General features: G+C 46.2%; 1 protein-coding gene across 2 annotated transcripts in view; it reads right to left on the bottom strand.

The window, feature by feature from the left end:
- LOC138489417 (zinc finger protein 551-like) overlaps window positions 1-27,495 on the bottom strand; it is a 55,604-nt gene that overhangs the window by 13,033 nt on the left and 15,076 nt on the right. The window contains exon 2 of one of the 2 annotated variants that reach the window (XM_069617137.1): window positions 10,551-11,377. In XM_069617137.1, the coding sequence (XP_069473238.1) occupies window positions 10,583-11,377 (795 nt within the window). In that variant the 3' untranslated portion in view covers window positions 10,551-10,582. Of the gene's footprint in view, window positions 1-3,283; window positions 11,378-27,495 lie in introns of those variants that run through there. The other variant, XM_069617136.1, reaches the window with a different exon arrangement.

Raw genomic sequence — 27,495 nt, 5'->3', positions numbered from 1 at the left:
AGCATGAAGGGTGAAATATCAGACAGAATCTCCCTCAGCACAGTGGTCACAAAGAAAGCACTAGCCACTAGAGAAGGGTCTAGGACACACAGTATAAAGGGTGAAGTATGGAAGAGAGAATCGTCCTCGGCACGGTGGTCACGAAGAGACCATGAGCCACTAGAGAAGGGTGTAGGACACACAGCATAAAGGGTGAAGTATCAGAGAGCATATTCCTCAGCACAGTCATCACAAAGAAGCCAATAGAGAAGGGTCTAGGACACAAAGCATAAAGGGTGAAGTATCAGAGAGAATCTTCCTCAGCACAGTGGTCAAGAAGAAACAGCTAGCCAGTAGAGAAGGGTCTAGGACACACAGCATAAAGGGTGAAGTACGGAAGAGAGAATCTTCCTCGGCACGGTGGTCACCAAGAAACCACTAGTCACTAGAGAAGGGTCTCGGACACACAGCATGAAGGGTGAACTATCGGAGAGAATCTTCCTCGGCACGGTGGTCACGAAGAGACCATGAGCCACTAGAGGTGGGTGTAGGACACACAGCATAAAGGGTGAAGTAACAGAGAGCATCTTCCTCAGCACAGTCGTCACAAAGAAGCCAATAGAGAAGGGTCTAGGACACAAAGCATAAAGGGTGAAGTATCAGAGAAAATCTTCCTCGACACAGTGGTCACAAAGAAACCACTAGCCACTAGAGAAGGGTCTAGGACACACAGCATAAAGGGTGAAGTACGGAAGAGCGAATCTTCCTCGGCACGGTGGTCACCAAGAAACCACTAGTCACTAGAGAAGGGTCTAGGACACACAGCATAAAGGGTGAAGTAACTGAGAGAATCTTCCTCGACACAGTGGTCACGAAGAAACCACTAGCCACTAGAGAAGGGTCTAGGACACACAGCATAAAGGGTGAAGTAACGGAGAGAATCTTCCTCAGCGCATTCGTCACAAAGAAGCCACTAGAGAAGGGTCTAGGACACACAGCATAAAGGGTGAAGTGTCAGGGAGCATCTTCCTCAGCACGGTGGATGCAAAAAGACCACTAGCCACCAGAGAAGGTTCTAAGACACACAGCATGAAGGGTGAAATATCAGACAGAATTTCCCTCAGCACAGTGCTCACAAAGAAACCACTAGCCACTAGAGAAGGGTCTAGGACACACATCATAAAGGGTGAAGTACGGAAGAGAGAATCGTCCTCAGCACGGTGGTCACAAAGAAACCACTACTCACTCTAGAAGGGTCTAGGACACACAGCATAAAGGGTGAAGTATCAGAGAGAATGTTCCTCGACACAGTGGTCACAAAGAGACCAGTAGCCACCAGAGAAGGGTCTAGGACACACAGCATAAAGGGTGAAGTAACGGAGAAAATCGTCGTCAGCACAGTCGTCACAAAGAAGCCAATAGAGAAGGGTATAGGAGACACAGCATAAAGGGTGACGTATCAGAGAGAATCTTCCTCGGCACAGTGGACACAAAGAGACCACTAGCCACTAGAGAAAGGTCTAGGACACAGCATAAAGGGCGACGCAACAGAGGGAATCTTCCTCAGCACAGTGGTCACAAAGTGACCACTAGGCACCAGAGAAGGGTGTGGGGTTCAATGAAGAGAGCATCAGAGGGAAGCTCCCTCGGCACAGTAATATTAGTCACCAGAGAGGCATCTGGGAATCTGTAAAGAGAGACTGTAAAGAAGAACACTTGGTATGCGATTGTTAGGGAAAGGGAGTCATTCCCCCTGGCCCTAAGGGAGGAATTTCCCAGACACAAGAGGAACACACATTACTGTCCTAAGGTAGAATACCCTGTGGAAAGAGTGGAAAGGAGTAATCGGAAGCAGAGGGTCATCCTAAGGAACTGTACAGTAACCAGGGGGGTGAGACATTCCCCCTGGCCCTAAGGGAGGAATTTCCCAGACACAAGAGGAAAACATATTACTGTCCTAAGGTTGAATAGCCTGTGGAAAAGAGTAATCCCAAGCAGAGGGTCATCCTAAGGAATTTACAGTACCCAGGGGATGAGAGTCATTGCCCCTGGCCCTCAGGGAGGAATTTCCCAGACACAAGAGGAAAACACATTGCTGTCCTAAGGTTGAATACCCTGTGGAAAGAGTGGGGAGGAGTAATCCCAAACAAAGGGTCATCCCAAGGAACTGTACAGTAACTAGGGGATGAGAGTCACTCCCCCTGGCTACACCTTGAAGGAGCCTAAAAACCAGCGATCACCAGAATGGAGCCATTCTCCTGGTGCTTGAGCTTTAGTGTGTTTAGAGGCTTTTAGTAGTAAGTGTTAGGGATAGTTAGGATGATTCGGACATAGAAAGGACATCTATTGACTTTACAGACATTTGGACAGGCGCATGCTCTCCCCAGTTTTCCTAGGTTGAGGAAGGGAAACCCCCCATAGCAATAGGGAGAGGTAGGGGTTTCTTTTAAATAAAAATCTATAACCAAAATCATGCCCCCTCTTGTCTTGTCTCATGCATCTACGCCCTCACACGTTCCACTCCAACAATGCGCCAAGCAAACTTAACCTGCTACAGGAGCCAGCCTAAAAGATGGGTTTTCCAGGACACGTGTATGGGTGCATGGACCTTTGCTTAACCCTGTGAGGTCCGCCTGGCGGCCCAGACAGCCTTGTCCAAAAAGACCATTTTGCCTGTGGGTGCTTTGGAATTGGGGGGCTGAAATAGACTGCATGTCCCCCATTCATTTATTTATTTATTCATATTTGTTAAGCGCACAACAGCCCGTGGGCATCGTGGCGCTGGTTACATACAATGAGAAGCATGATATATATAAAAGTTGTAGAGAAACACTGGACCTCTTTTTTTATTTAACTATTAAGTAAATAGCATGATTAGTAGGTAAATCGTTTTTCAGTCACATTTGCACTCTGGAAATCGGACACTCATATAAACTGCGTTTCTCTTCCTTACAGAACCGCCTTTGATTTTGGCAGGCATACGCTCATACACATTGATAGCACCATTCAGAGCCTGCAGACCAGTATTTCACACCTGGCGGCTGTTCGCAATCAAAACCCCCAAATATCCTACAGCTCAAGTAAAGAGAAACAGGATGTAGAGAAGTCATTATTACATCCCAGGCTTCTGTCGCGAATTCTGCATCAATCTGGTCAGTCAATCCACATTTTTATTATCAGGTGAACTTGATTTATTGGTCACAACATCAGAACTTGGCAATTCAACTGAATCACTTTTATCATTGACCAAAGAGTTGGATATGTTTTCTGGGTGTAAAATCAATTTCAAGGAGTCATTCTAATATGGAATTCCCAAACAAACTTTAATAATCTTTAGAAATCAACAATTACATACTTAGGAATTTAATACCCTGCACCTTCAGAAAATTAATTATGTGAGACCGCCCAGACGAGAAACACTCAAGAAAAGAATGATGCCAGAAGAATCCCACACCCATTCTACCTAAATCTGATCTCCTGTTTAGCCACATTCCATATCACAACCCACAATTCTAATCCAGAAACCTGAATCATAGACTAGCACAGGTGTCTGGAATAGCAAGTCAGACATTTCTGTTAAGAAAATCTAGAGAGTTTGGGCTCTGGCGATATCCTACAGAAGCAGAACCCTGCACCATGAAAAGATGAGTCAAATCATCAGTGGAGGCGATGGCTGCTGAGGCTTGTCTTTGGTATATCTGTCCAGTCCTGACACTCCATGCTAGTCATCAGTGGGTGGGGAAATGGAGCACTATCCAGCTGCATTCTTGACAGGACTTGGTGTCCTGTGGCGCTGCATGTGATTTCTAGCAACAAAAAAAAACACTGGTGTCAACGATTCTGAAATGTGATGCTCCTCTAGTGAAAGATGTTAGTGGTTCAGCATAGATCAGAGAGAAGCTCCCAATAACCCCACACCTAGATGGGTACATCAGCCTGATCTTCTGAACAGGTTTCTAGGTCATGCAGATTGACTGCTTCTAACGGAAACACCCTTTGGTTCTCAGTTTACCACAAGACTTCTAGATTTCTTTCAGCTGCTGGGCAACTTGGTATGTGTGAAGACATTTGGCCTTGCAAACAAGACTGTTGTGTAATCAGCCATGTCTGATAGTTTGACTGGTGCTTTGTATTTTGTTTTGGTTACTTGTCGGCATTGTCCATCAAAGACCCTTCACCAAAGCTCACTGGGTCTCGGTTTTTGGCAACTGCATGAATTAAGCCAATTGTGCCGCAGGAGTTACCAATAGTTTGCTTCACAAAATACACTTTTGATGTTGCTCTCTTTTCCACTCAGGTCTGCAATTTGTTTTTCTCTCTAGCTTCCATGGGTTTTTGAAAAATTGTTAGAATAAATGTGCTAGCAGCAGATTTAGAAAAAAGTAATATTTTTTTTTTTTGATGTTTGGTTTACGTTCAAACCTCTCATCTTTTTATCTTCTCTTCTGTTTATTGCTCAAGTTACTTAAAATAAGCCATCAAGGCTTTGGCAGTAGTGTTCCTCATGTTTGTTGATTTTTACTTCAAATTCTTATTTTCTCTTGTCCTAGAGATGCATTATCCCGTTTGTCTATTGTTCGTAATGTTGTTCCAGAATGATATTAGTGCAAGCACCAATTTTTTTCATTTCCAGCAATCATCGTCGCCCAACGATCATCAGGTGTTAGAGTTATTTGGGTTTTCATGAACCATTCTCTGGATAGATGTCTTTTTTCATTCAGTGCCGGACATATCATGATTATGTGATGTAGACTCTCTGTCATCGTTAAGTCCTTGCAAAATCGGCAGTATTTTTTACTTTCCGGGATTTGTTTCCTAGCTGCCATTATTTCTCGAGTTGGGAGGATGTTTAGCCGTAGTCTCATGAATGTGTCTCTTATTTTAGAGGAAGGGAAAATTTGCAAGTACAATGGTAGTTGGTTAATTCTTCTATTGTTGAGTGCACAGTGTATGTCATGCCGGTATTTAGCTTTGGCTTGGTTGGTGTTCAGCCAGGCATTCTCTCTTAGTTTGATTTCCGCTTTTTGTGGTCTTTCTAGTAGCATTTCCATTGATATGTCTTGTTTTTCTCTTTTTGCTTCTGTCGATCTTTTCCAGATTTCTAAGGCATGTTTTGTGTTGACTATTTTCCCATTTCTGAGTATTTCAAGCTGGGGGGCATTGAATTTGCTCATGATTTTCCGATATAAATCGAGCTGTTTCCGCAGGACGATGGATTTGAGCGATGGGAGCGCAAGTTCAGCTTGGATGCGTGTAGTGGGCAGTGACATAGGCAGGCTTAGCACTTTCTTCCAGAAACTCCCTTCCAATTTATCCCAGATGGTGCTGTTGATGTTTATCATGGATTCTGCTCTGTATGCTAGAATAGCCGTTACTTTTTGCTTATAGAAAGTAACTACTTGGATCAGGGAGAATTTTCCGTACTTTCGGTGTATTACTTTCGCCTGGCATGCTAAGGACAGTGTTTTTTCTTTGAGATGTAGGGTCCATTCCTCTTCTGTTGGAGATTGAGTGATCCATATTCCCAGATATTTTATTGTTTTTACTTGCTCCATTCTGTCTTTTCCTATATGAAAGGAGGGGGCGCAATCGGTTTTTCTTAGTTTCTTTCTTTAGTGACAAGATTTTAGTTTCCTGCGTGCTAATTTCCAGCTGATTCTTTTTCATGTATTCTTCTAGTTTTTCTAGTGCAATCTCTAGTCCTCTGGGTGTTTTTGCCAGTAGCACTATATCGTCAGCATACAAGATACAGGGTATTGCTGTGTTGTTTATTTTTGGAGGGTTTATTTGAGGTGTGTATATGTTTCTTTCAAGGTCTGCAATATAAAGATGGAATAAAGTAGCTGCCAGTAGGCATCCTTGTTTCAGGCCATTTCATGTTCTAATTTGTTCTGTGAGTGTGCCGTCTCTTGATAGTCTGACTCTTATACTGGTGTCGTCGTACAAGAGTTTGATCGGTTCAATGATGTGTGTTGGGCACTTCCATGCATTCAGTTTTTCCCACTCTGCTCACGGAATCGAAGGCCAGCCGTAGATCTACAAAGGCAGCATAGATCTGCCTTTTTGTTCTTATGGCTTCTTGTTTCAGTATGTTTAGTAGTAAGAGATTAATATTGGTGCCTACTGTTTTGATGAATCCCGTTTGTCTTGTTGCATATCTCTTTTCTTTAGTTGCCCATCTGTCCAGTTTCCCTAGTAGGAGTTTTGCAAAAATCTTCCCCAAGGGGTCGAGTAAAGCTAGGGGTCGGTAGTTTTGCGGTTCTTTTGTGGATCCATGCTTGAATATGAGTATTATTGTAGCCTGCTTCCAGGTGTTTGGGATCATTTTTGTATTCTGGATCATCTCGAATATGCTCTCGCATATTGCTCCAAAGACTTCCGGATTCTGTTTGATTACTGTATTTGATAGACCATCTGGTCCTGGGGCTCTGGAAATATTTAGAGTACTTATTGCCTTCTGGGTCCCATTCCCATTGCCATGCTATGTTTTTTGTTGTATGGATTTTTTTCTTTTGATGACTTGTTGTTTCCATATATCTCTGTAAAATATTCTGTCCATCTTGCCTCTGGTACATCAGTGATCATTGTGCTTTGTATTTGATCATGTAGAAGCGTCCATAATTGTCTTGTGTTTCTCTTTTTTAGGTTCTGGAGCATCTTCTCTGCGTCATCTTGCATTATTAAGGCTCTGTTGTTCTTTGTCCAATTTCTGTATTCTTGCTTTGCCGCTTTGATATTCTTATATTTCTCAGCTAGGTTTTGTTTCATTATCAATTTTATTTTTAATCTCAATTCCTTTTTTTAAGTTATTATTTTCTCATTGTATGCATGAGTATGTTTCTTTGTTAATTGCTTTTCATTTGTTGTATTCTGGCACCTATATGGTAGAAGTAACCATCCATAGTTGATATTTTTGATTTCGTCTATTGTTGAGTTATTCATTATGTTTGGCAGTTCTTCCATTGTTTATTGTCCGATTCTTATTCTGTTTCTTCCATTTTTTATTTGGATGTTTGCTGGTCCCATTTTTTTATTAATCATTTTCTCAGTGTTCCACGATCTTTTCATTATGTAGTGGTCGCTCGTTTCTGTTTTGATGTTTAGAGATTCACTCAGTTCGTCATGTATATCTTTAGTCGTGTATATATAATCGAATATGGCAGTGGAGTTGCCTCTTGCCCAAGTTTCCATTTGTCTTCCGGTTGATGTGTTGAGGCTGTCCGATCTTCTCAATTTCCTGCATCTTAATTCTTTGGTCCAGCATTTAGCTCGGGGTGTGAGATGGCTTTCCTCTAGTTCTTCTCCTTTTTTGTCGAATATGTGAATATTTAAAATCGCTGCATATTATAAATGAAATCGCATTGTATTTTCCTTTTATGTTGTCTATTGCCGATAGTACCATGTCTATACATTTCTCATCCGTTATGCTTACTGGATTCCAGTACAGGTTCATTAGTGCCCATATTTGGTCCTTCCTGTAATTCCTAGTTGGAGATTCTTTCTCTTTCTTTTCTGTTTTGCATTTGAGTATTGTGATTTGTATCCACGGGTTTAGGTCAAGTGGCACAGCGAGTAGAGCGCTCGCTTTGACATCCGTGCAGAGCCTGCTAACGCAGGTTCGAATCCCGGCGGGGCCAATCTCAGCCTTTCATCCTTTCGAGGTCGATAAATGAGCACCACACACCGTGGGTAATAATAAGCAGCGCTCAGATACCTGAGGGTTCGTAACGCTATATAAATGCCTAATTATTATTATTATTAGGTTTTCGGATTCTATTATGTCGATCTTTCGCCCATTTTTGATTTGAGTCCAGATGGCGGTCGGCCTTTCTTCTTCTGGATTGCTGGGTTCATTTTTATTGTATAACCATCACATATGGGTTGTTCTGTTATCCACGATTCCTGAATGCAGATTATGTCAGCCGTTATGAGAGTCGGGTTTGTTGTGTTGAATAGCAGAGTCAAGAACAACCAACAATGTATGAAAGAGGTATTTTATTTACATATATAATCCCTCTTTTCATCTTGCGAAAGCAACACTTTATTCATCTTCAAATCCCTCAATACATCTCACTAGTTCAACATGAGATCAAGCACATGTGTTTGGAAGGTAACAAGTCATACTCTCTTTTAAGGGAATTAATAAGCATCAAAACTCTCTTCTCGGGGCTCAATTCCCAATTTCAATACATAAAGCCCTGCCCATGCCAAAGCGGGGCATAACTCACTGTTCCAATACATAAAGCCCCGCCCATGCCAACTCAGGCCGTAACTCACAGTTCCAATACATAAAGCCCCACCCATGCCAACGTGGGGCGTAACTCACCGTTCCAATACATAAAGCCCCGCCCATGCCAACTCAGGCCGTAACTCACATTTCCAATACATAAAGCCCCGCCCATGCCAACACGGGGCGTAACTCACAGTTCCTTCCTTTAAGTAAAGGCCCAACACTTCTAAAGTCAAATAACAATGCGTAAGTCACTGGAGCATCTATGTCTGAAGCGATATTGTGTAAATGTACACAAACCTATTCCACAACAAACCAAAGCTATATGACCATAATCAATGCACGGCAAAGAGCACAGCATCACAATACTAACGCACCAGAACCATTGTTGTACATTACTCAATCAAGCCAAAATCCCATTGCCTCTCAATCTAGAACAGCTTAGAACTGGCACACCCTGCAACCGCTGACATCAGCATTCACACCTGCTGAAGCCCTAATGTGTGGGCATGCAGCATATTTATAGGTATTCTTGCTCGGAAATCCCCTTATCATAACATGTTGTCACTCAGTTGGTACATCCCTTGCTTCTGACTCTAGTTTGGACTTGTAGGTTCCTCTCCTCATCTGCATGATGCAGGGACCTCCCCTTAGGTTGCTGTAGAATTATGATGTCTCAACCTCTTTGCGGATTTATCTCTAGAGCTTCTAGCCGCATTGTCTACAGGCCTATATGTTCTTAGTTCAAGGACCTACCTCAATGACACAAGTTTTGTCTCCAACATAGAAAATGAGGTGGATTTCATTTCACGGCCTACTCATTATAGCTTGGACTATTTGTATGCATATAGGGTTAATGTACTGGCCTTCTAAAATCTACATATATAAGCACATTTGCATGCATGCATGCATGCATGATATGACCAAGCTATTAAGTTGTTAGGACTTTGCTATAAATGGTTACATGAATAAATGAATAAATGTGTGTGTTAACACAGAAACATACTTCTCAAACATAGGCCTCTAGGAGCCTTTTGTAGCAGTAAAGCGCTTAGAGTATACTTCTACTGTTTGTAGCATTACTGTTGCGATTCTAATCATGCATCACACCGCTTCCTCTTTCTCTTCAAGGCACTAAGTTCTACTCAGCCTAGCCAATGCTAGTTGTACTATTATGAGGGGAATTCTGCAATGAGATGGTGCCTCACCCATCCAACCCCGCAGGGCAGAATGGGGTGAAATACCATGCCTAACGCTTACCTGTAGCTAAACCGCTCCAAGAGCAAATTCCTGATGCTGACCAACAGCATTAAACACTCTGCCATCCAGATCTGGGTCTCCGCTAGGAATCTCAAGGGCTTCTTTCCTCCAGCAAAAAATAAAGCTCTTCGTCCCAACAAACACCTTTGCATCTACTGTCCCAGCCTTGGCCTGAATGGTGGCAATGACTCCTGGAAGGTCGTCCAGTGACAGCCCTGGCTCTCCTGAGATGTGTCCTACATACTGCAGCATGACTAATCAAGGGTCTCCACAAATTCAACCACATTGCGCCAACCCTCACCAAACTGCACTAGTTCCTGCTGCAAGTATGTATCAAACCGTGCTGCATCATCTACAAGACTGCCAAGTGCCTCCAATCCCCAAGCTACCTCACTGAGAAACTCAGCATCCTGGGAGGCCTTTGGTCCACCAGAAGCAAAGACATGTGTAGATGTGAACTTTTGAGCTGGTGCAAGAAGTGGAGAACCAGAAGACAGTACACCTGTGTCGATGCCCCCAGAGTCTGGAAACTCTTTGCTGTCAACAAAAGACTCACCCCCTTGCTTCTGCATATTTCAGGGAAGAGCTTAAACCCCCCTCTTCAAGGAATGGCCCCTAACACACAGGTCCACACAACCTCCACCCCTCACCAAACCTGCGACTGGGACTATCAATCCCTCCTGTTTCCTTTCTGTTTGTCTAGATCCCTTGCAGCCAAATTACCTGCCCCCCCCATTTGTAGCTCCCTGGTCGCATATGGATCTCTTGGCGATCTGCTTCCCTCACTGTGTACTTTCCCCATGACTTGTAAAGCACACCATTGCTTCCTGAAGCTAGGTTGGCATTCAATAAATGCCCAACCAATAATAATAATTGATTTTCTGGGGTTAGTATCTAAGAGATCAGGGCAAGTTTTTATATATTCAATGGTGGGATGGAACTTAAAATAAGGGTGTGTTTGGTTAATGTTCTGTTGAAATTGTAGTTGTGATTAAGTGAAAGGCAAACAAACTATAGTCCAAGAAGACATGTTTGCATGATCTAGCCACACCCCTACCAAAACATTGCACAGTTCCACTACCTTTCTTTTTGCACTTCAACCACTGGATATAGTTACTTCCCATTATGGCTCTTCTGATGCTGGTACAGATGTGAGCTACGAGTGAAGCTTTTCTCACACTCTGTACACTGGTATGGTCGCTCCCCAGTATGGCTCCTCTGATGCTGGAACAGATGTGAGCTACGAGTGAAGCTTTTCTCACACTCTGTACATTGGTATGGTCGCTCCCCAGTATGGATCTTTTGATGCTGGTACAGACATGACTTCTTACTGAAGCTTTTGCTACACTCGGTACACTGGTATGGTCGCACCCCAGTATGGATCGTCTGATGCCGGTACAGACTTGCACTCTGACTGAAGCTTCTCTGACACTCTATACACTGGTATGGTCGCTCCCCAGTATGGATTTTCTGATGCTGGATCAGAATTGAGCTCCGAGTGAAGCTTCTATCACACTCCGTACACTGGTATGGTCGCTCGCCAGTATGGATCTTCTGATGCCGGTACAGATTTGTCCTATGAATGAAGCTTCTCTCACACTCTGTACACTGGTGTGGTCGTTCCCCAGTATGGATCCTCTGATGCCTGTACAGGTGTGAGCTCTGATTGAAGCTTCCCTCACACTCTGTACACTGGTATGGTTGCTTCACAGTATGGATCTTCTGATGCTGGCACAGATGTGACTTCTGAGTGAAGCTTTCCTCACACTCTGTACACTGGTGAGGTCTTTCCCTTGTGTGGGATGTCTGATGCCGTGTCAGGTGTGCTGCATGATGAAAGTGCTTATCGTGTTCCATGCACTCGTAGGACTTCTCCCCAGCATGGATCATCTGACGGCTGCTCATTCTCTGTGGAAAGAAGCATGTATTATTTCATGTCATTGTGCAAACTAAATATCAAAAGATCGTATGCAGAACTGTTCATTCTCATTTTACACAGTCCAATCCTCAATAATTATAATAAAATAAACCTTTCCAAGCCTTCACCAACCAGGAAAGTGAAACGGACAAAAATACTTGGTAGGAGAATACGACAATGATTTACATGTACAATTTTGCACAGAGACATTTTGTATTTTATAAAACTGTATGGGTCTCAGTTTGGGGATTTCATTAGTTAAGGGTGTTAAATTAGGTGTTCAAAATAGAAATAAATTCCAAAGAGGCTACTGGCCACAGCAAATGGGCTTACACCATGGTAAAGGTGCATTGCACGTCGGCTGAAATTACAAAGGTCCACGACAAGTGCTGTGAAAGTACTGCTGAGGTTTACAAAAGTACAGAACAAGTGGTAGCTTCATTAAATGGAGGGAGAGTGAATAAAGCACCATCCTGAAACTGGAAATCCCTTTCACTGAAACTGGATCATGTTCTATTTGGAATCTCGATTCTCAATTCCATGTCGGATCTTTCCCTTTCAGACATTCCTTTCCAGTGCCTTTGTGTTCACACAATCTTATTCCAAAATGTAGGGACTCCACATGCTTCCAATGCATTCACAATATTAATCCTTCTTGTGTTGCAATGACAAGAATGAAGTTCTTGGCATGGAGAGCTGTATCGGGCTTGATGCTAAATATTGCTGTGTTCAGTGTAGGTTAAATTACTTCTCTGATTCTTTCTGAGATATTTTACACATTCCAAGGTTTTACCCCATTGTACTGGACTAACTGAATATATTATGCTGAGATGGCAGATGCATGAGCTTTTGAAGTCCCATAGACCTCTTCATCAGATGGTGGAGACATGATAAAATGAACAATGGTGAGATACAGAGTTTGTCGAGCTGGTCATATCTTTTGCAAACAGAATAATTGGTCACTTTAAACTCCATTGGGAACAGGTGTGCAAGGATTCCAGAAGGCTCAGGCCTCCTCTAATGGTCAGCATATCATGGAGCCAATACAGAAGCGTTCCCAAAGCTTACATGGCGCAATGTCCAGTTTTATCCTAGAGTGCCTGATGCTTGTCAGTGCCTTACTCACTTGCATACGAAGCGGAAAATACCAACATAATTACCACAATGTCCACTATTATCTGAGCAATTCGAGTTTAGACATCCAAGGTAAATCATATGTGAAAGACCCCACAGACATGACCAATAGTATTGAGAAGATGAAGATTGATCAGATAGATACTTTAGTGACCATGGATGTGGAGTCTCTGTATACTTCTTTCCTATAAGCAGAAAGTCGGGAAGTATTAAAAAACATTCTTGACAAAGGCAGGCAACCAATACTCCCTCCTATGGAATGTGTTCTCAATGTGCGAGATTAGCCATGATGGAAAATGTCTTCCTAGTCAAGAAACAAACATATATAAACAACAAAAAGGTGGAAGTATGGGTGCGCCTATTGTCCCTGATAAGGCAAATTTATACATGGCTGCTTTTGAACGCCAACATATTGGAGCAATCTCAAATCCTTTCCACACTGATATTGTGGTGTGGAAAAGGTATATTGATGATTTATGTCATTTTAATATGGACTGAAGACCAATTGGCTTGAATTACATGTGGTTGAACATGTGATAATAACATCAAATGTTCTATTGAATGGAACAAGAAGGAGGTTAACTTACAAGATTTGAAAATGTACAAGACATATGAGGGATTAAGCATCACCCTATTTAGGAAACCACCCGATCTTAATGGTTTACTTCATTATACAGGTTTACATCCGGTCGGACAAAAGACTAATTTACCCTATGGACTGTTTGAGGATTTAGCAAAGCTGCTTTAAAACGGAGCGACTTCATTACACATGCAGATCATTTGGAGAAGAGATTGGCAGCAAGAGGGTATCCCCAGAAGACGGTGAGAAATCACTGAAAAAAGGCTGGGAATAGTAAAAGTTAGATATGCTTAACCCAACAGGCCAAGAGGGGAACAGATAGGCTTATCACCTATAGCCCAGTGAGGCATCTCATCGACAAGATAATACACACAAATTGGCATTTGGTGAAGAACCAAGCTACTCTAGACAAAACAAGCTGTGTTTGCCTTTAAAAGAAATTGGCACACACCTACAAAACTGGGAAAGAAGATCAGAGTCCAGTGTCGATGTGGGGACTCCCTCCAATCACAGGGCAGTATAAATGTGGGAATTACATAGCATAGCAATTTACTAATACTAAACATTGTTTTGTACATGGCCGTATTGATTGGGAGCTAAGAGCACATACCAATTGTCTGAGCAAGAAACTGGTCTATATTGCTGAGTGCCCAAGCATGTTGCCTTACGTTGGTAAGACCATGCAACCTATCAAGCAGAGGCTATCTGAGCATAGATCATGCATCAGAAATAAGGCTGGTGATAAACCACTGGTGGAGCATTATGCCAGGGTGCGATGCAACAAGATGGACCTACAATGGTTTGCAATACAAACAGTTAGGCCACAGCCCAGAGGAGATATTAACATCCAATTCCATAAATGGGAGCAGAAATTGATATATTGCTTGGATACGGTGAAGCACGGATTGAACATCGCTGTGGAATGGAATCATTTGATCTTTACATTAATGGGACCTCATACTTTGCACACAGGTGCCAGGGACTCCTTTTCTAAACACAAATTTAAATGAATATTGGTTATCATACACAAGTACATTATGGCCTGACATGTTCCAGTGTGGCACTAGGGTGGATATTTAACATTGGATATGAGATTTAAAAGGCAGGTTGATAAGAGTTATCTGTTGTGGACTAAAGGAATAGAGTGGCTGAATTTCAGTCGGTGAAAATAAATGATTAGTACCTATTTGGGAGCGTTGAAAACCGCATATTGGAAATGGAATAAGTAGGGAACCACAGCGATATGTTTTGTCTCCCATAGTATCAGGACTGTTAGGCAGAAACCTGTGCAGTTCCCTTGGGGACCACTGCAAAAGATTTAAGACTACAGGTATAGCAGTAAACCCACTTGGTAGCAGTCTGCACCACCTAGATTTACCTGGTAGCTGTGGCTGAGCAGTCAGACTTCCCTCAAGAAGAGTTAGGCAGTATGCAAAGTATACACAATATGTACTCAGGCACAATAGCACAAGCAAACACTGACCAGAGCTTGGTTTCAAAAGTATATAGTTATTTATTTATTAAACACACATAAGTTGAAATCACTCTAGCAAAATATAGTAAAAACACTTCAAACACAGTTATAATGAAAGCAGTTTCAACCCTTACTCCTATCTAGACAACTCTAGGTTAACACCACATAATTAAAACAGAGGTGAGCGCTTAACGTTAGATGACACTCTAGTAGGTTAAAGAAGGGAGGGAAAAAGAGCAGAATTAGGATAAACACACCACTCTAAGGTCAAGAACACTTTTGGTAAGCTCAAAGAAGCACAAAGTCACAGGTGAGCAAAAGTCACTAAGCAGGGCCCCCTCTTAGAGCAGACAGAGCGAAAACGTGCCCAAGATCACACAGTTGGTAGGGATTCAGAGTCTTGCAAAAGAGTTCGGAAAAGAGTTAGAGAGGCTCAGAAAGTTTAGCCAAAGTGTCCCAGGCAATCCCAGGATCGAAAGCCGAGGGCTAAAACTACCTCGTACAGTCGGTGGCAAGGGAAGCCAGGCGGAACACGGTACCTTAAGCGGAAAGGATCCTCCAGCGGTGGCAGTTGTTCCAGGCAGTGGCAGCAAGGCTCGACGTCGGTCAGGGGAGAAGAAGATCTCGCTGAAGAGCAGAAGAAGAAGGTCGTTGCACTGCCCGGGAAGAAACCAGCCGCGGAGTCCTCCGGTTAAAGGGTTGTACCGACTTTCGCGGTTGGGGTAAAAGTGGTGGGGTTCCGGTTGCCGGGGTGCTTGGCACTGGCAAGGCGGCCACGGGATACCTCGAAGAACGGAAAGAAGGTGAAAACTGGTTGTCCCCACCAGTCAAGGGAAGGAGCCACTCCGTTAAGAGTTCTCCTCGGTCGTTGGAAAAAGTGGTGAGACGGTTCAGCAGGGCTCCACCGGGTGGTGTCGTCGAAGCAGGTCGGCTCAGCTCTTCCCTCGTCGGATTCTTGGTCCTGTGGCGACTTCTGAAGTTCCAGTCCCCAAAGCCCTGCTTTTATGCAGCAAACCCCCATTCACCCAGCCTAGCTGTCACTCAAACATGCTAAGTGGTGAGCCGGCCGGCTCACCACTTGGGCCAATCAGGACGGAGTGCGACTTGAGTTACCAAGGTAACTCAGTCCAGGGTGCCTAAATCCCCCTCCACCCCTCCTAAGTACCCCAGACAGAGTGGCACCACTTTGGAGGGCTTCTGTGGAGAAGCCCGCCAAAAGTGGAACAAAGGGCTCCACTTTGGGTCAGAGTTACAGAGGCGAACGCCAACGCCATTTTAGAATCAAGTTTTGGCAAAAAGTCCCAACCGGAGTTATAATAATAAATATATAAACCGGCGGTATGTTTAAGGCTACCGTAAATAAATAATTAAATGTGTTAGCCTAAAACAATGGGAAATCCCATAGGGAAATATTCGCGGTCGAATATAAAAAGTAGTTTCCACTGCCACCAGCCAAAACTCGATCAGGGGGGACGGAGACGTGCCCCCTCGACTAACAGACCCTGGGGCAATCGAATTGCCCCGGCCAGTACGTCCACAATATGATGGTTTGTACTGGTTCTGTTCAGGATTCAAGACTAGCAAAGTCTTTGGTGACTTTACATGCCCTGGGAGACAGTAGTCAGTCCCAGGGTATGGAGTCTATGTTGGGGAGTCCCTAGGACACCCCTGGGTCACGGCACAGAGGGTGCTGTGTAACCCACATCACAAAAATACATGAGGCCCTATGGAGTAAAAGACCCCATAGCCCATTCAACACAAGGTTTAACCAAGAAAACACACTTCAACATGCCCAAGAGTGAGGGTAAAAGGAGTCTCACTCTTGGAAGGAGAAAAAAAGAAACCCCAGAAATCCAGCAAAGCTGCTGGGGGACTCACTAGGTAGGGAAATTCAGCCTAAACAGAGAATTCTCCCTAACACGGACACATGGTTAAGGTGCAGCACACAGTAGTAGGGTATGTCCCCTTATGTCTTTTTACCAGGTTTGCTACATGAAATAATATGGGATGATGTTACTCTTTTATTGATGAGAAGAGAACACAGCTATGTGTATGAAAAGGTACAAACGTTTCGGAACATTTATTGTACATAAAAGAAATGTAAAATGATTAGATTCAAAACATTTTAGACAATGGGCCTCATTACACGGTAGGCGGTGGACAAAGGTGCTATTAGCACCTTGGTCCATGCCGGTAAATTACCGGCACCGCCTTGGTGGAAACGGGAATTACCGCCCTATTACAAGGTTGGCAGGGAGGTAATTCCCCCTACCACCATTGCCCTTCCCCATTCCCATTTTTGCCCCATAGGGCATAATGGGAATGGGGAAGGTGCTAATTTACGGTACCGCAAATTTGCGGTGCCGTAATTATCACCAAGGTCCCTTTGCGGGTTCGTTTTTAACGCCTGCAAAAAGGAGGCGTTAAAGTACCAAGCCGCAAAGGGACCTCATAGTAAGGCAATAAGGGTTAACGGTCACCGGTACCGGTGACCATTAACCCTTACTGCCTTCCGTGTAATGAGGCCCAATTTATGATATGACAGAAAGGGAAAAACAGAAAAGAAGTGGTATGTATTACTCTATAGACACATATGAACAAAAGTAAATAAAAGGAAGGGTGCTCTAACAGGCCCTGTTCACGTCCTGAAGAAGGCCGGATCAAATAGGAGCAGCATAATCGCTAATGTATACCAGCAGAAACACGCGTCAACCTTATAATAAAAGAAATGCGTACAATGTAAATAAATACGGGTGTGGAAAAGTATCAAGTAATGTTTATGGATTAAATGCCTAAACAGATGTAATAAGCGATCTGTACATTGTCATGTTTATGTAATATGTGTATGGTCACTGTATGTATGTTTATAATCTTGTGTCTTGGAATCAACTGATAGCATTGTGTTGAAGTATACACAATGCAAGGTGTTGTATATTTATTAAGACAGACAGCTATGCTCTGGTGATATATATTTTTAACACTGAATGGTGATATTTATTGAAATAAACATATTTAGAAAAATACATTTTACGTGATATGAAATGTCATTTATAAAGTGCCTGTACACACGTGCTTCTAGGTGCCACAAGACAAGGGAGGGAAGACAGAGGGAGGACAAGACAAACCATCTTACTAGGCCTTGTGTCATACAGATCATGCAGTGCGAGAAAGAGAGGTGCAAGGGGAAAGGGAGAGTGGGAGTGCAAGGGAAAGGGCAGGATAAAACAGGGCAGCAATGCTCTGAGTAAGTGCAGCCAGGGCAGTGCAGCTCTGGATTGTCCAAGGAGAACAGGGGACTGTAGGGTTACAGTTACAGCCCCTAAGTGTGTGGGGCAGTGCAAGGTTGACTGATCAAGAAAGAGCCCGGTACCCAGAGGGACCCTGAGAGTAGCCAAGCAATGAGTCAGTACAGCAGACAGGTAGATCAGCAGGGATGGTAGAGAGAGAAAGCAGAGGAGAAGAGGAACGTTTTGACCTGCTCCCGGAACTTCAGGTGGTCCGGCTCAAGTTTGAGAGGAGTAGGGAGGCCATTCCAGAGGGAGGCACCTGTAGAGGAGAGAGATTTACCCCCCACTCTCTGCCTGAAGAAGCATCTAACCCTAAGAAAGTTGGAGGTATCTGAGCAAAGGGCTTGAGAAGGAAGGTATTTAGGAAGAGAGTGTTGAATGAGGTGCAGGCACCGGCCCCAGAAAACCTTGTGGTCAATACAAAGGGTCTTGAACTTGATCCATGCAGCCATCTAGCACCAGTGGAGATATTTTAGTGCTGGAGAGATATGGTCCCTGTACTTGAGGCCCAGGATAAGTCTTGCAATCCTGTTCTGGATTGTAGAAACCTATATCGGTAGGTAGTCATATATAATGGATCTCGTTCACTTTGCTGGTTATATTTATTTTAGGTTACTTGAATGCAATTGAGGGAGTTTCATGGAAAATGTCCCTCAGATTATCATCCTTTTGCAATATTGTAGGTCCTTAAAATTCAATTCAATGGCGTTAGCGCTGGATGATTGTGATGCTGGAAATGCATCAGAGGGACAGGGCCTCTGAATCCTTGTCCTTTACTGCTTTTTATCGTGTGTTCTGTCGTGTTTTCTGCCCAGGAGTCCATGTGGGACTCCTGGCAGTGCAGCAATCTCTTTTGGTTTGGTGAACAGACCCATGGGATACCCTTATGGCACCCATGGGTAGGGGTACAACCCTGTGCCCCTAGTGTATGTTTTTGGGCACCTGTGGTTGGCCCACAGAGCAGGGTATGGGCTGGTGGCAGCTCCATGCTGAATTTGACAGGTGCTCTGGGTGTCCTCCATTTTGGGATCCCCAGACCCTGCCATTGGGATCAGTTGATTCCTGATAGGAAACAAGATGGCCCCTGTGGCCTCTTGCTTTCTATTGCCTGTTACCTTGTTTTCCCAAAGTCCTGGGAAGCCCTGACTCTGTCCCTTCCCCCTGACTGGCTGTTGGGTGGAAGTTCCATATATGGTGTTGTTGTGAAGGCCCAGCTAGACTGACTGGAGCCTTCCCAGTGACTGTATGTTGTGGGTACCTCCTGTGGGTGGGACCTGGGTGAATGGAGTGTGTGACCAATATACACTCCTTGTTGTGGTTGTCTGGTTTCTGGCATGAGAGACAAAGACTGAGACAGCCCTGCCCGAAACTGGCCTGAACGCAGTGTGTAGTGTTGAATGGCTGGGTACTTGTCCCAATCCACATTTTTTGTTGTGAGTGTCTGAAAGGGAGGAGTGTGGCCTGAATGCACTGTGTGCCTGATTGGCTGACTAACTGCATGAATGCCCTTCTGTGTGATTGGCTGCTGAGTGTGTGCCAGCAGTGTGGATGAGAGACAGAATAGTATATCTGGGGACCTCTCACCACTGGAAATTGTTCAGAAGCGTTCAGAAGCTGAGTCTCCACTCTAAGAGTAACTGGAATTGCTGATCCTCGACGTCCAGCTGGAAGAAGAAGACTTGCTGTTGCACTTGCTTCGATCCTATCTGAAAGCTGCCGAATTCGTCGAGGACTGACTTGAGAGAGGACCTGGTAAGGCGCCCTCTTCCTGTGCTCCGAGGGATCATCGAGCACCGCTACATCTTCGCCGAAGCGCCCTGGAAGTCAGACCCTCGAAAGGCTGCCAACCCGGGACGGGACCGCCGAGGAGATCGAAGTGAAGCACCCGGACATAGCCGCCGTCGAAGTCCATTGCCGTCGACCAGGGTTCGCAGGTCTGTGTAACCTCTGGAGGCCCGTCGAAGTTGTGTTGCCCAGCCGTGGGAACCACTTGACGCCGTGCCGCCGACGACCGGAGCCGTCTGCTCCTTGCCTAAGAACATTTGAATCGAAGGACTCCCTCGTCCGCACCGTCGACCGCTTTATCCTGCCGGAGAAAGTCGAGGACGACCAACGCGCCGAGGAGAAACCTGCCGGTGGGTTTCCCGCCACCCGACGACCACAAAGACTCGAACGACTCGACGCCCTTGCTGGGCCCCCGTCTTCACAATCTTTGCGGTCCAGAACAATTGTCATCGAGGTGCCCCGCACGCCTCTGCCTTGCAGGACGCCAACGCTCCGTTGTCAACGAGCACCGCTTGGATCGAAGCTGCCGCCTCATCGACACCGTTCTACCCTGTTTGTTGCCGGACGTTCGACGCCCCGTGTCTCCCGCTTGAAAGGGAAGGCATTCAAGTAGGGCCGTCGATTCCCCAACGCCGAACGCCGAGTTCCTCGACGCTTCGACGCCTCTCGACGATCCGTGACTCCCGCTTGAAAGGGGGTCGCTCAAGAAGGATCTGTTGACGCCTCTTCGAAGAACTCGACTCCACCAGGTACATTGGGGGGGTAAAAACATTATAGGAGGGAATAAGATTTGCAGAACAATATATGGACTGGGCTTGTCCTATATCTTTATTTTACAGGTTGCCCAGGTGGGGGGATCTCCACACAGAACTGTGTCTAGTGGTAGGGGCCAGTATTCTGCCTATTGCTCAACCATCTTATTTTCTCTCCTCTCTCTATTGCTGGTTTCACTCTATTGATCTGTGTGACATTGTTACAGTATTGTTGATGCACTTTAATGAGGTCTAATACAAAGGGTGGTACCACTTTAGAATTGTATATATTTGCCATTGTTGATTTTACAAAGTGAGTTATTATGATAAGTGTACATACCCTTGAATATTGATTATATAAAGACTGTGTTCTAACCAATACAGTGTGTGGACATTCCTTTGTGGGGGCTTGGGGACTACACTGTACTTAAGAACCAGCCTGCATCACCTCCTGAGAAGCTAGGCCTTGATTGCTCATCCATTGCTACCGTAATAGAGAATCTTGGCTGGGGTCCTCTGTGCCTCCCCTCTACCATATAGAGATCAGAAGTACAGACACCCCCTACCAGTCTTTACAAGCTTGGTGGCAGCAGCGGGATGCTTATGGTTTTAAGAATCAGTGTATAACCGTGCCACTTACAAAATATCTGCACTTTATTGAATTAAGGTTTAGTTGTGTACAAGATAACTGCATTACAAACAATAGAGTCTATTGCAAATGGCAAATTGACTCGGATGAGCTTGGAGGCTCTCCAGAGTGCTTGTGAAGCCAGGGAGTTAGACTTTGTGGATAAGTCTAGGGCTGAGCTGATAGCTGCCCTGATGGACTACCAGACTGATGGTGAAACTCTTGATGAGGGGGTTAATGCAACCAATGAGGACTCTGCCCCTGGGGTTTCTGCTGAATCTGTTTCTGGGAATGCCGCCATTCCTGCTGCCTCTGTTCCAAACCCCAGCAATTCCTTGGAGCTTGAGATATTAAGGATGAAATTGGCCTTTGAATACCGTAAGTTGGAAATAGATGCTGAACTTAAGAAAGAGGAGTTGGCTCAACAAGTGGAGCTCAAGAATAGGGATCTTGAACTCAAAGATAAGGACCTCGAACTCAAGAACCGGGACACTGAGTGTCAGAAAATCCAGCTAGAGAAAGCTAGAGTGGAGACTTCAGCTAAAACCAGTGAGAGTGTCAGGTCCCCAGCCACCAAGTTCATGAAAGACTTGGTGGGTGTATTTGTGGAGGGTTCAGATATCCTCCAATTGATTGAAGCGTTTGAAATGGCTTGTGCAATTCATGATGTTGATAAAAGAGATTGGGCTAAGTGTTTGTTAAGCAGAGTGCCTCAAACTGGATATGACTGTATTCTGAAGCTGAGTGTGGAAGAAAGGGGTCAGTATGAGTGTATGAAGTCTGCTTTGATTGCCAAGTTTGGCAAGACACCTACCCAATACCTTAAAAGGTTCAGGGATTTTAAGAAAAGAGAGAATGTGTCTTGGGTTGACTGGGTGAGTGTAAAGACTGGTAGGGGGTGTCTGTACTCCTGCTCTCTATATGGTAGAGGGGAGGCACAGAGAACCCCAGCCAAGATTCTCTATTACGGTAGCAATGGACGAGCAATCAAGGCCTAGCTTCTCAGGAGGTGATGCAGGCTGGTTCTTAAGTACAGTGTAGTCCCCAAGCCCCCACAAAGGAATGTCCACACACTGTATTGGTTAGAACACAGTCTTTATATAATCAATATTCAAGGTTCTGTACACTTATCATAATAACTCACTTTGTACTTAGGAAAATCAACAATGGCAAATATATACAATTATAAAGTGGTACCACCCTTTGTATTAGATCTCATGAAAAGTGCATCAACAATATGGTAATCAAGTCACACAGATCAATAGAGTAAAACCAGCAATAGAGAGAGGAGAGAAAATAAGATGGTTGAACAATAGGCAGAATACTGGCCCCTACCACTAGACACAGTTCTGTGTGGAGATCCCCCCCACCTGGGCAACCTGTAAAATAAAGATATAGCACAAGCCCAGTCCATATATTGTTCTGCAAGTCTTATTCCCTCCTATAATGTTTTTACCCCCCCAATGTACCTGGTGGAGTCGAGTTCTTCGAAGAGGCGTCGACAGATCCTTCTTGAGCGACCCCCTTTCAAGCGGGAGTCACGGATCGTCGAGAAGCGTCGAGGAACTCGGCGTTCGGCGTCGGGGAATCGACGGCCCTTCTTGAATGCCTTCCCTTTCAAGCGAGAGACACGGGGCGTCGAACGTCCGACAACAAACAGGATATAACGGTGTCGATGAGGCGGCAGCTTCGATCCAAGCGGTGCTCGTCGACAGAGCGTTGGCGTCCTGCAAGGCAGAGGCGTGCGGGGCACCTCGATGACAATTGTTCCGGACCGCAAAGATTGTGAAGACGGAGGCCCAGCAAGGGCGTCGAGTCGTTCGAGTCTTTGTGGTCGTCGGGTGGCGGGAAACCCACCGGCAGGTTTCTCCTCGGCGCGTTGGTCGTCCTCGACTTTCTCCGGCAGGATAAAGCGGTCGACGCTGCGGACGAGGGAGTCCTTCGATTCAAATGTTCTTAGGCAAGGAGCGGACGGCTCTGGTCGTCGGCGGCACGGTGTCAAGTGGTTCCCACGGCTGGACAACACAACTTCGACGGGCCTCCAGCGGTTACACAGACCTGCGAACCCTGGTCGACGGCGGCGATGTCCGGGTGCTTCACTTCGATCTCCTTGGCGGTCCCGTCTCGGGTCGGCAGCCTTTCGAGGGTCTGACTTCCGGGGCGCTTCGGCGAAGATGTAGCGGTGCTCGATGATCCCTCAGAGCACAGGAAGAGGGCGCCTTACCAGGTCCTCTCTCGGGTCAGTCCTCGACGAATTCGGCAGCTTTCAGATCTGTCGAAGCAAATGCAACAGCAAGTCGTCTTCTTCCAGCTGGACGTCGAGGATCAGCAGTTCCAGTTACTCTTAGATTGGAGACTCAGCTTCTGAACGCTTCTGAACAATTTCCAGTGGTGAGAGGTCCCCAGATATACTATTCTGTCTCTCATCCACACTGCTGGCACACACTCAGCAGCCAATCACACAGAAGGGCATTCATGCAGTCAGTCAGCCAATCAGGCACACAGTGCATTCAGGCCACACTCCTCCCTTTCAGACACTCACAACAAGGAATGTGGATTGGGACAAGTACCCAGCCATTCAACACTACACACTGCATTCAGGCCAGTTTCGGGCAGGGCTGTCTCAGTCTTTGTCTCTCATGCCAGAAACCAGACAACCACAACAAGGAGTGTATATTGGTCACACACTCCATTCACCCAGGTCCCACCCACAGGAGGTACCCACAACATACAGTCACTGGGAAGGCTCCAGTCAGTCTAGCTGGGCCTTCACAACAACACCATATATGGAACTTCCACCCAACAGCCAGTCAGGGGGAAGGGACAGAGTCGGGGCTTCCCAGGACTTTGGGAAACAAGGTAACAGGCGATAGAAAGCAAGAGGCCACAGGGGCCATCTTGTTTCCTATCAGGAATCAACTGATCCCAATGGCAGGGCCTGGGGATCCCAAAATGGAGGACACCCAGAGCACCTGTCAAATTCAGCATGGAGCTGCCACCAGCCCATACCCTGCTCTGTGGGCCACCCACAGGTGCCCAAAAACATACACTAGGGGCACAGGGTTGTACCCCTACCCATGGGTGCCATAAGGGTATCCCATGGGTCTGTTCACCAAACCAAAAGAGAGAGCTGCACTGCCAGGAGTCCCACATGGACTCCTGGGCAGAAAACACGACAGAACACACGATAAAGAGCAGTAAAGGACAAGGATTCAGAGGCCCTGTCCCTCTGATGCATTTCCAGCATCACAGTGAGTGCTGCGCACATGAACATGATGGGGTGGATTGATGGATACAAGGTTAAGACTTTTGTTGAATTGTCCCACCTCTTGTTTTTTGAGCATTTTTCTGAAGCCTGTTCACCAGAGCTGCGTCAGTATGTGGCTGACCAGAACATTTTGGACCCCTTTAAGCTGGCTAGGTTGGCTGACAAGTGGGTCTCCCACCGGGTGTCCCTTAAGGACTCCAGTGGGAAGGACAAGGACAAAGAAAAGGGGGCCTCTCAGAAAGCTGAGGAGTCCCACAAGCAGTCACAGTCAGGTAAACCTAAACCTTCCTCTCCCAAAACCCAAACATCTAGTGGGGATAAGTCCTCTGTGGGTGGGAATAAGAGTAGTGGTCCACCTGCTGCAAAGCAAGCTCCCAGTGGTTCCAGTACCGTACCCCGCACTCCTGGCACTTGTTGGGACTGTGGGGCTCTGGATCACAAAAGGGGTGACTCCAAGTGTAAAGGTAAGGCACTTGGAGTACAGGCTGTCAGCCTGACCTACCCTTACCCCGTGTCTGAGGTGGAGGCCACTGTCCTCCCCTCCTCTACCGGGATCACATTTGGTGCTCCGGTAGAGATTTCCTTAGTGTCCCTTGGGGCCTGGGACCAGTATGCAGAAGTACTGGCGACTATCCCACAGAACACCCGTAGGTTTTTGAGAAGTGTCCTCTTGAATGGCCAGCCTTCTACTGGTTTGAGAGACACTGGGGCAAGCATGACAGTGGTGGACAGGACCCTGCTCAAGCCAGAGGACTATGTAGGTGCTCCTCTGAGAACCACCAGGTTAGCTGGTGGGCCTCCCAAATTATCGCCTGTAGCCTTAGTCACACTCATGATTGGAGACAAGACAGCAAAGCTTCCTGTCCTGGTTCAGGACAATGTCCCTGCTAACATTCTGTTAGGAAATGATCTAGTAGAGTTGGGGTTGATCTCGGATGGTCTTCCCATGACTGCTGCTGCAGTCACTAGGTCACAGGTGACACCGGGTCTGGCTGTGAGTCAGGTACCCGAGCCAAAGGCGAGGCCTAAGGCAAGAAGAAGGAAGACCAAGAAGGCCACCTCTGTGGAGGGAACACCTTCTCTTCCTGCTGTTCCGACAGCACCCATTGGGATCCATGCTCCGGACGGGCTGGGTCCAGTGGAAAACCCAAACTCAACTCCTGTGGGAGAAGAGACAGAAGACTCTCCTGTGGGAGAGGTTCTCAACCCGGAGGATCATCCCGACCTTCAATGCTTGTTAGCTGAAGGGGGACCCTCCCGGGCAGATTTCTGTAAGGGACAGAGAGAGTGCCACTCTCTCGAGGGACTGAGGAAACAGGCCCTGTCCCAGACACAAGGAGAAGTGCCTAGGACATTCCGGATTTATTGGGAGGGTGAGCTCCTTGTTAGTGAGCCCACTAAGCCTGAACCTGGTGCCCTCAAGAGGTTGGTGGTACCCCAGGTTTACAGGCCCTTCCTACTGCAGTTGGCGCATGAGGTGCCCTTGGCTGGTCATCTTGGGACCAAGAAGACTAAGCAGAGGCTCTCTGCCCATTTCTACTGGCCACGGATGGGAGTAGAGGTGGAGTCCCACTGCAGGACCTGCCCAACTTGTCAGTTGTCTGGCAAGACTGGAGGCAGGGTCATTGCCCCACTGCAGCCATTGCCAGTGGTTGGCATACCATTTGAGAGGGTGGGCATTGACATCGTCGGTCCCCTTCACCCTCTCACTTCAGGTGGACATCGGTTCATCCTGGTCTTGGTAGATCATGCCACCAGGTACCCTGAGGCAATACCCCTTCGGACTGTTACTGCCAAGGTGGTTACCAGGGCTCTCCTGGGCATTTTCACCCGTGTTGGATTCCCCAAGGAGGTTGTCTCGGACAGAGGATCCAACTTCATGTCTAGTTACATGAAAACCATGTGGAAAGAGTGCGGGGTAACCTACAAGTTCTCCACCTCTTACCACCCCCAGACCAATGGTCTGGTTGAGAGATTTAATAAAACTCTCAAGGGCATGCTAGGGGCTTTGGAAGAACCCCTAAGGAGGAAATGGGATCTCCTCCTGCCATGCCTGCTGTTTGCTTACAGAGAGGTACCTCAAGAGGGTGTTGGTTTCAGCCCCTTTGAGTTACTCTTTGGACATCCCGTGAGGGGGCCCCTCGCCTTGATCCGAGAAGGCTTGGAAGCCACCCCTCCAGGTCCCGCCAAGCAAGTGGGGGACTATGTGTTAGGCCTCAGACGGAGGATGACACAGATGATGGGTCAGGCAACAGCAAATCTCAAGGCCAGCCAGGAATTGAATAAGTACTGGCATGACCTTAAAGCCTCGCAAGTGGATTGGACTCCGGGACAGGAAATCCTTGTGATGGAGCCTACCAAGCCTAGAGCTTTGGCAGACAAGTGGACTGGACCCTTCAGGATCATCTCCAAGATGGGCGAAGTCAATTATCTGGTTGACATGGGAGACTCTGGGGTAGCCCCTCAGGTATTCCATGTCAACAGGCTCAAGCCTTTCCACCAGCGAGCAGAAGTCTCATGTCTCTTGCTAGCTTCAGGGCAAGAAGAGGATGAGAGTGAGCCCCTTCCTGATTTGCTGCATAGCAACCCTCAGGATGGCTCAGTGGAGGGAGTACATCTCTCTCTGGATTTGACAACAGAGCAACAGAGGGCCTGCAGGGCTTTGCTCCAACAGTATGCCTCTCTGTTTTCACTGACGCCAGGCCTTACACCGTGGTGTAGGCATGAAATTGACACTGGTGACAGTGTGCCTGTCAAAAGCAGGTGCTATCGTATGTCAGATACCGTCAAGAACCACATCCAGGCTGAGGTCGCCAAGATGTTGGATCTGGGTGTTATTGAACCCTCAACCAGTCCCTGGTCCAGTCCGGTGGTCCTTGTCCCCAAGCCAAGTTCCCAGGCGGGTACCAAGGATTGGAGGTACTGTGTGGACTACCGAGGAGTCAATGCCGTCACCAAAACTGATGTGCACCCATTGCCCAGGGCGGATGAGCTTGTGGACACCATAGGTGCTACCAAATTTGTGAGCACCTTTGACCTTACCTCAGGCTATTGGCAAATAGCTCTGACGGACCATGCCAAGGAAAAGACGGCATTCTCCACACCTGAGGGACTCTACCAGTTTAGGGTCATGCCTTTTGGGTTGAAGAATGCCCCTGCCACCTTCCAAAGATTGGTCAACCATGGGCTCAGTGGGCTGG

This window comes from Ambystoma mexicanum, chromosome 9 (assembly GCF_040938575.1).
Source record: "Ambystoma mexicanum isolate Mex_15411 chromosome 9, UKY_AmexF1_1, whole genome shotgun sequence".
Classification (NCBI taxonomy): Eukaryota; Metazoa; Chordata; class Amphibia; order Caudata; family Ambystomatidae; genus Ambystoma; species Ambystoma mexicanum.
The sequence above is the reverse complement of the archived record's forward strand: the minus strand, read 5'-3'. Positions and strand labels throughout refer to the sequence as shown.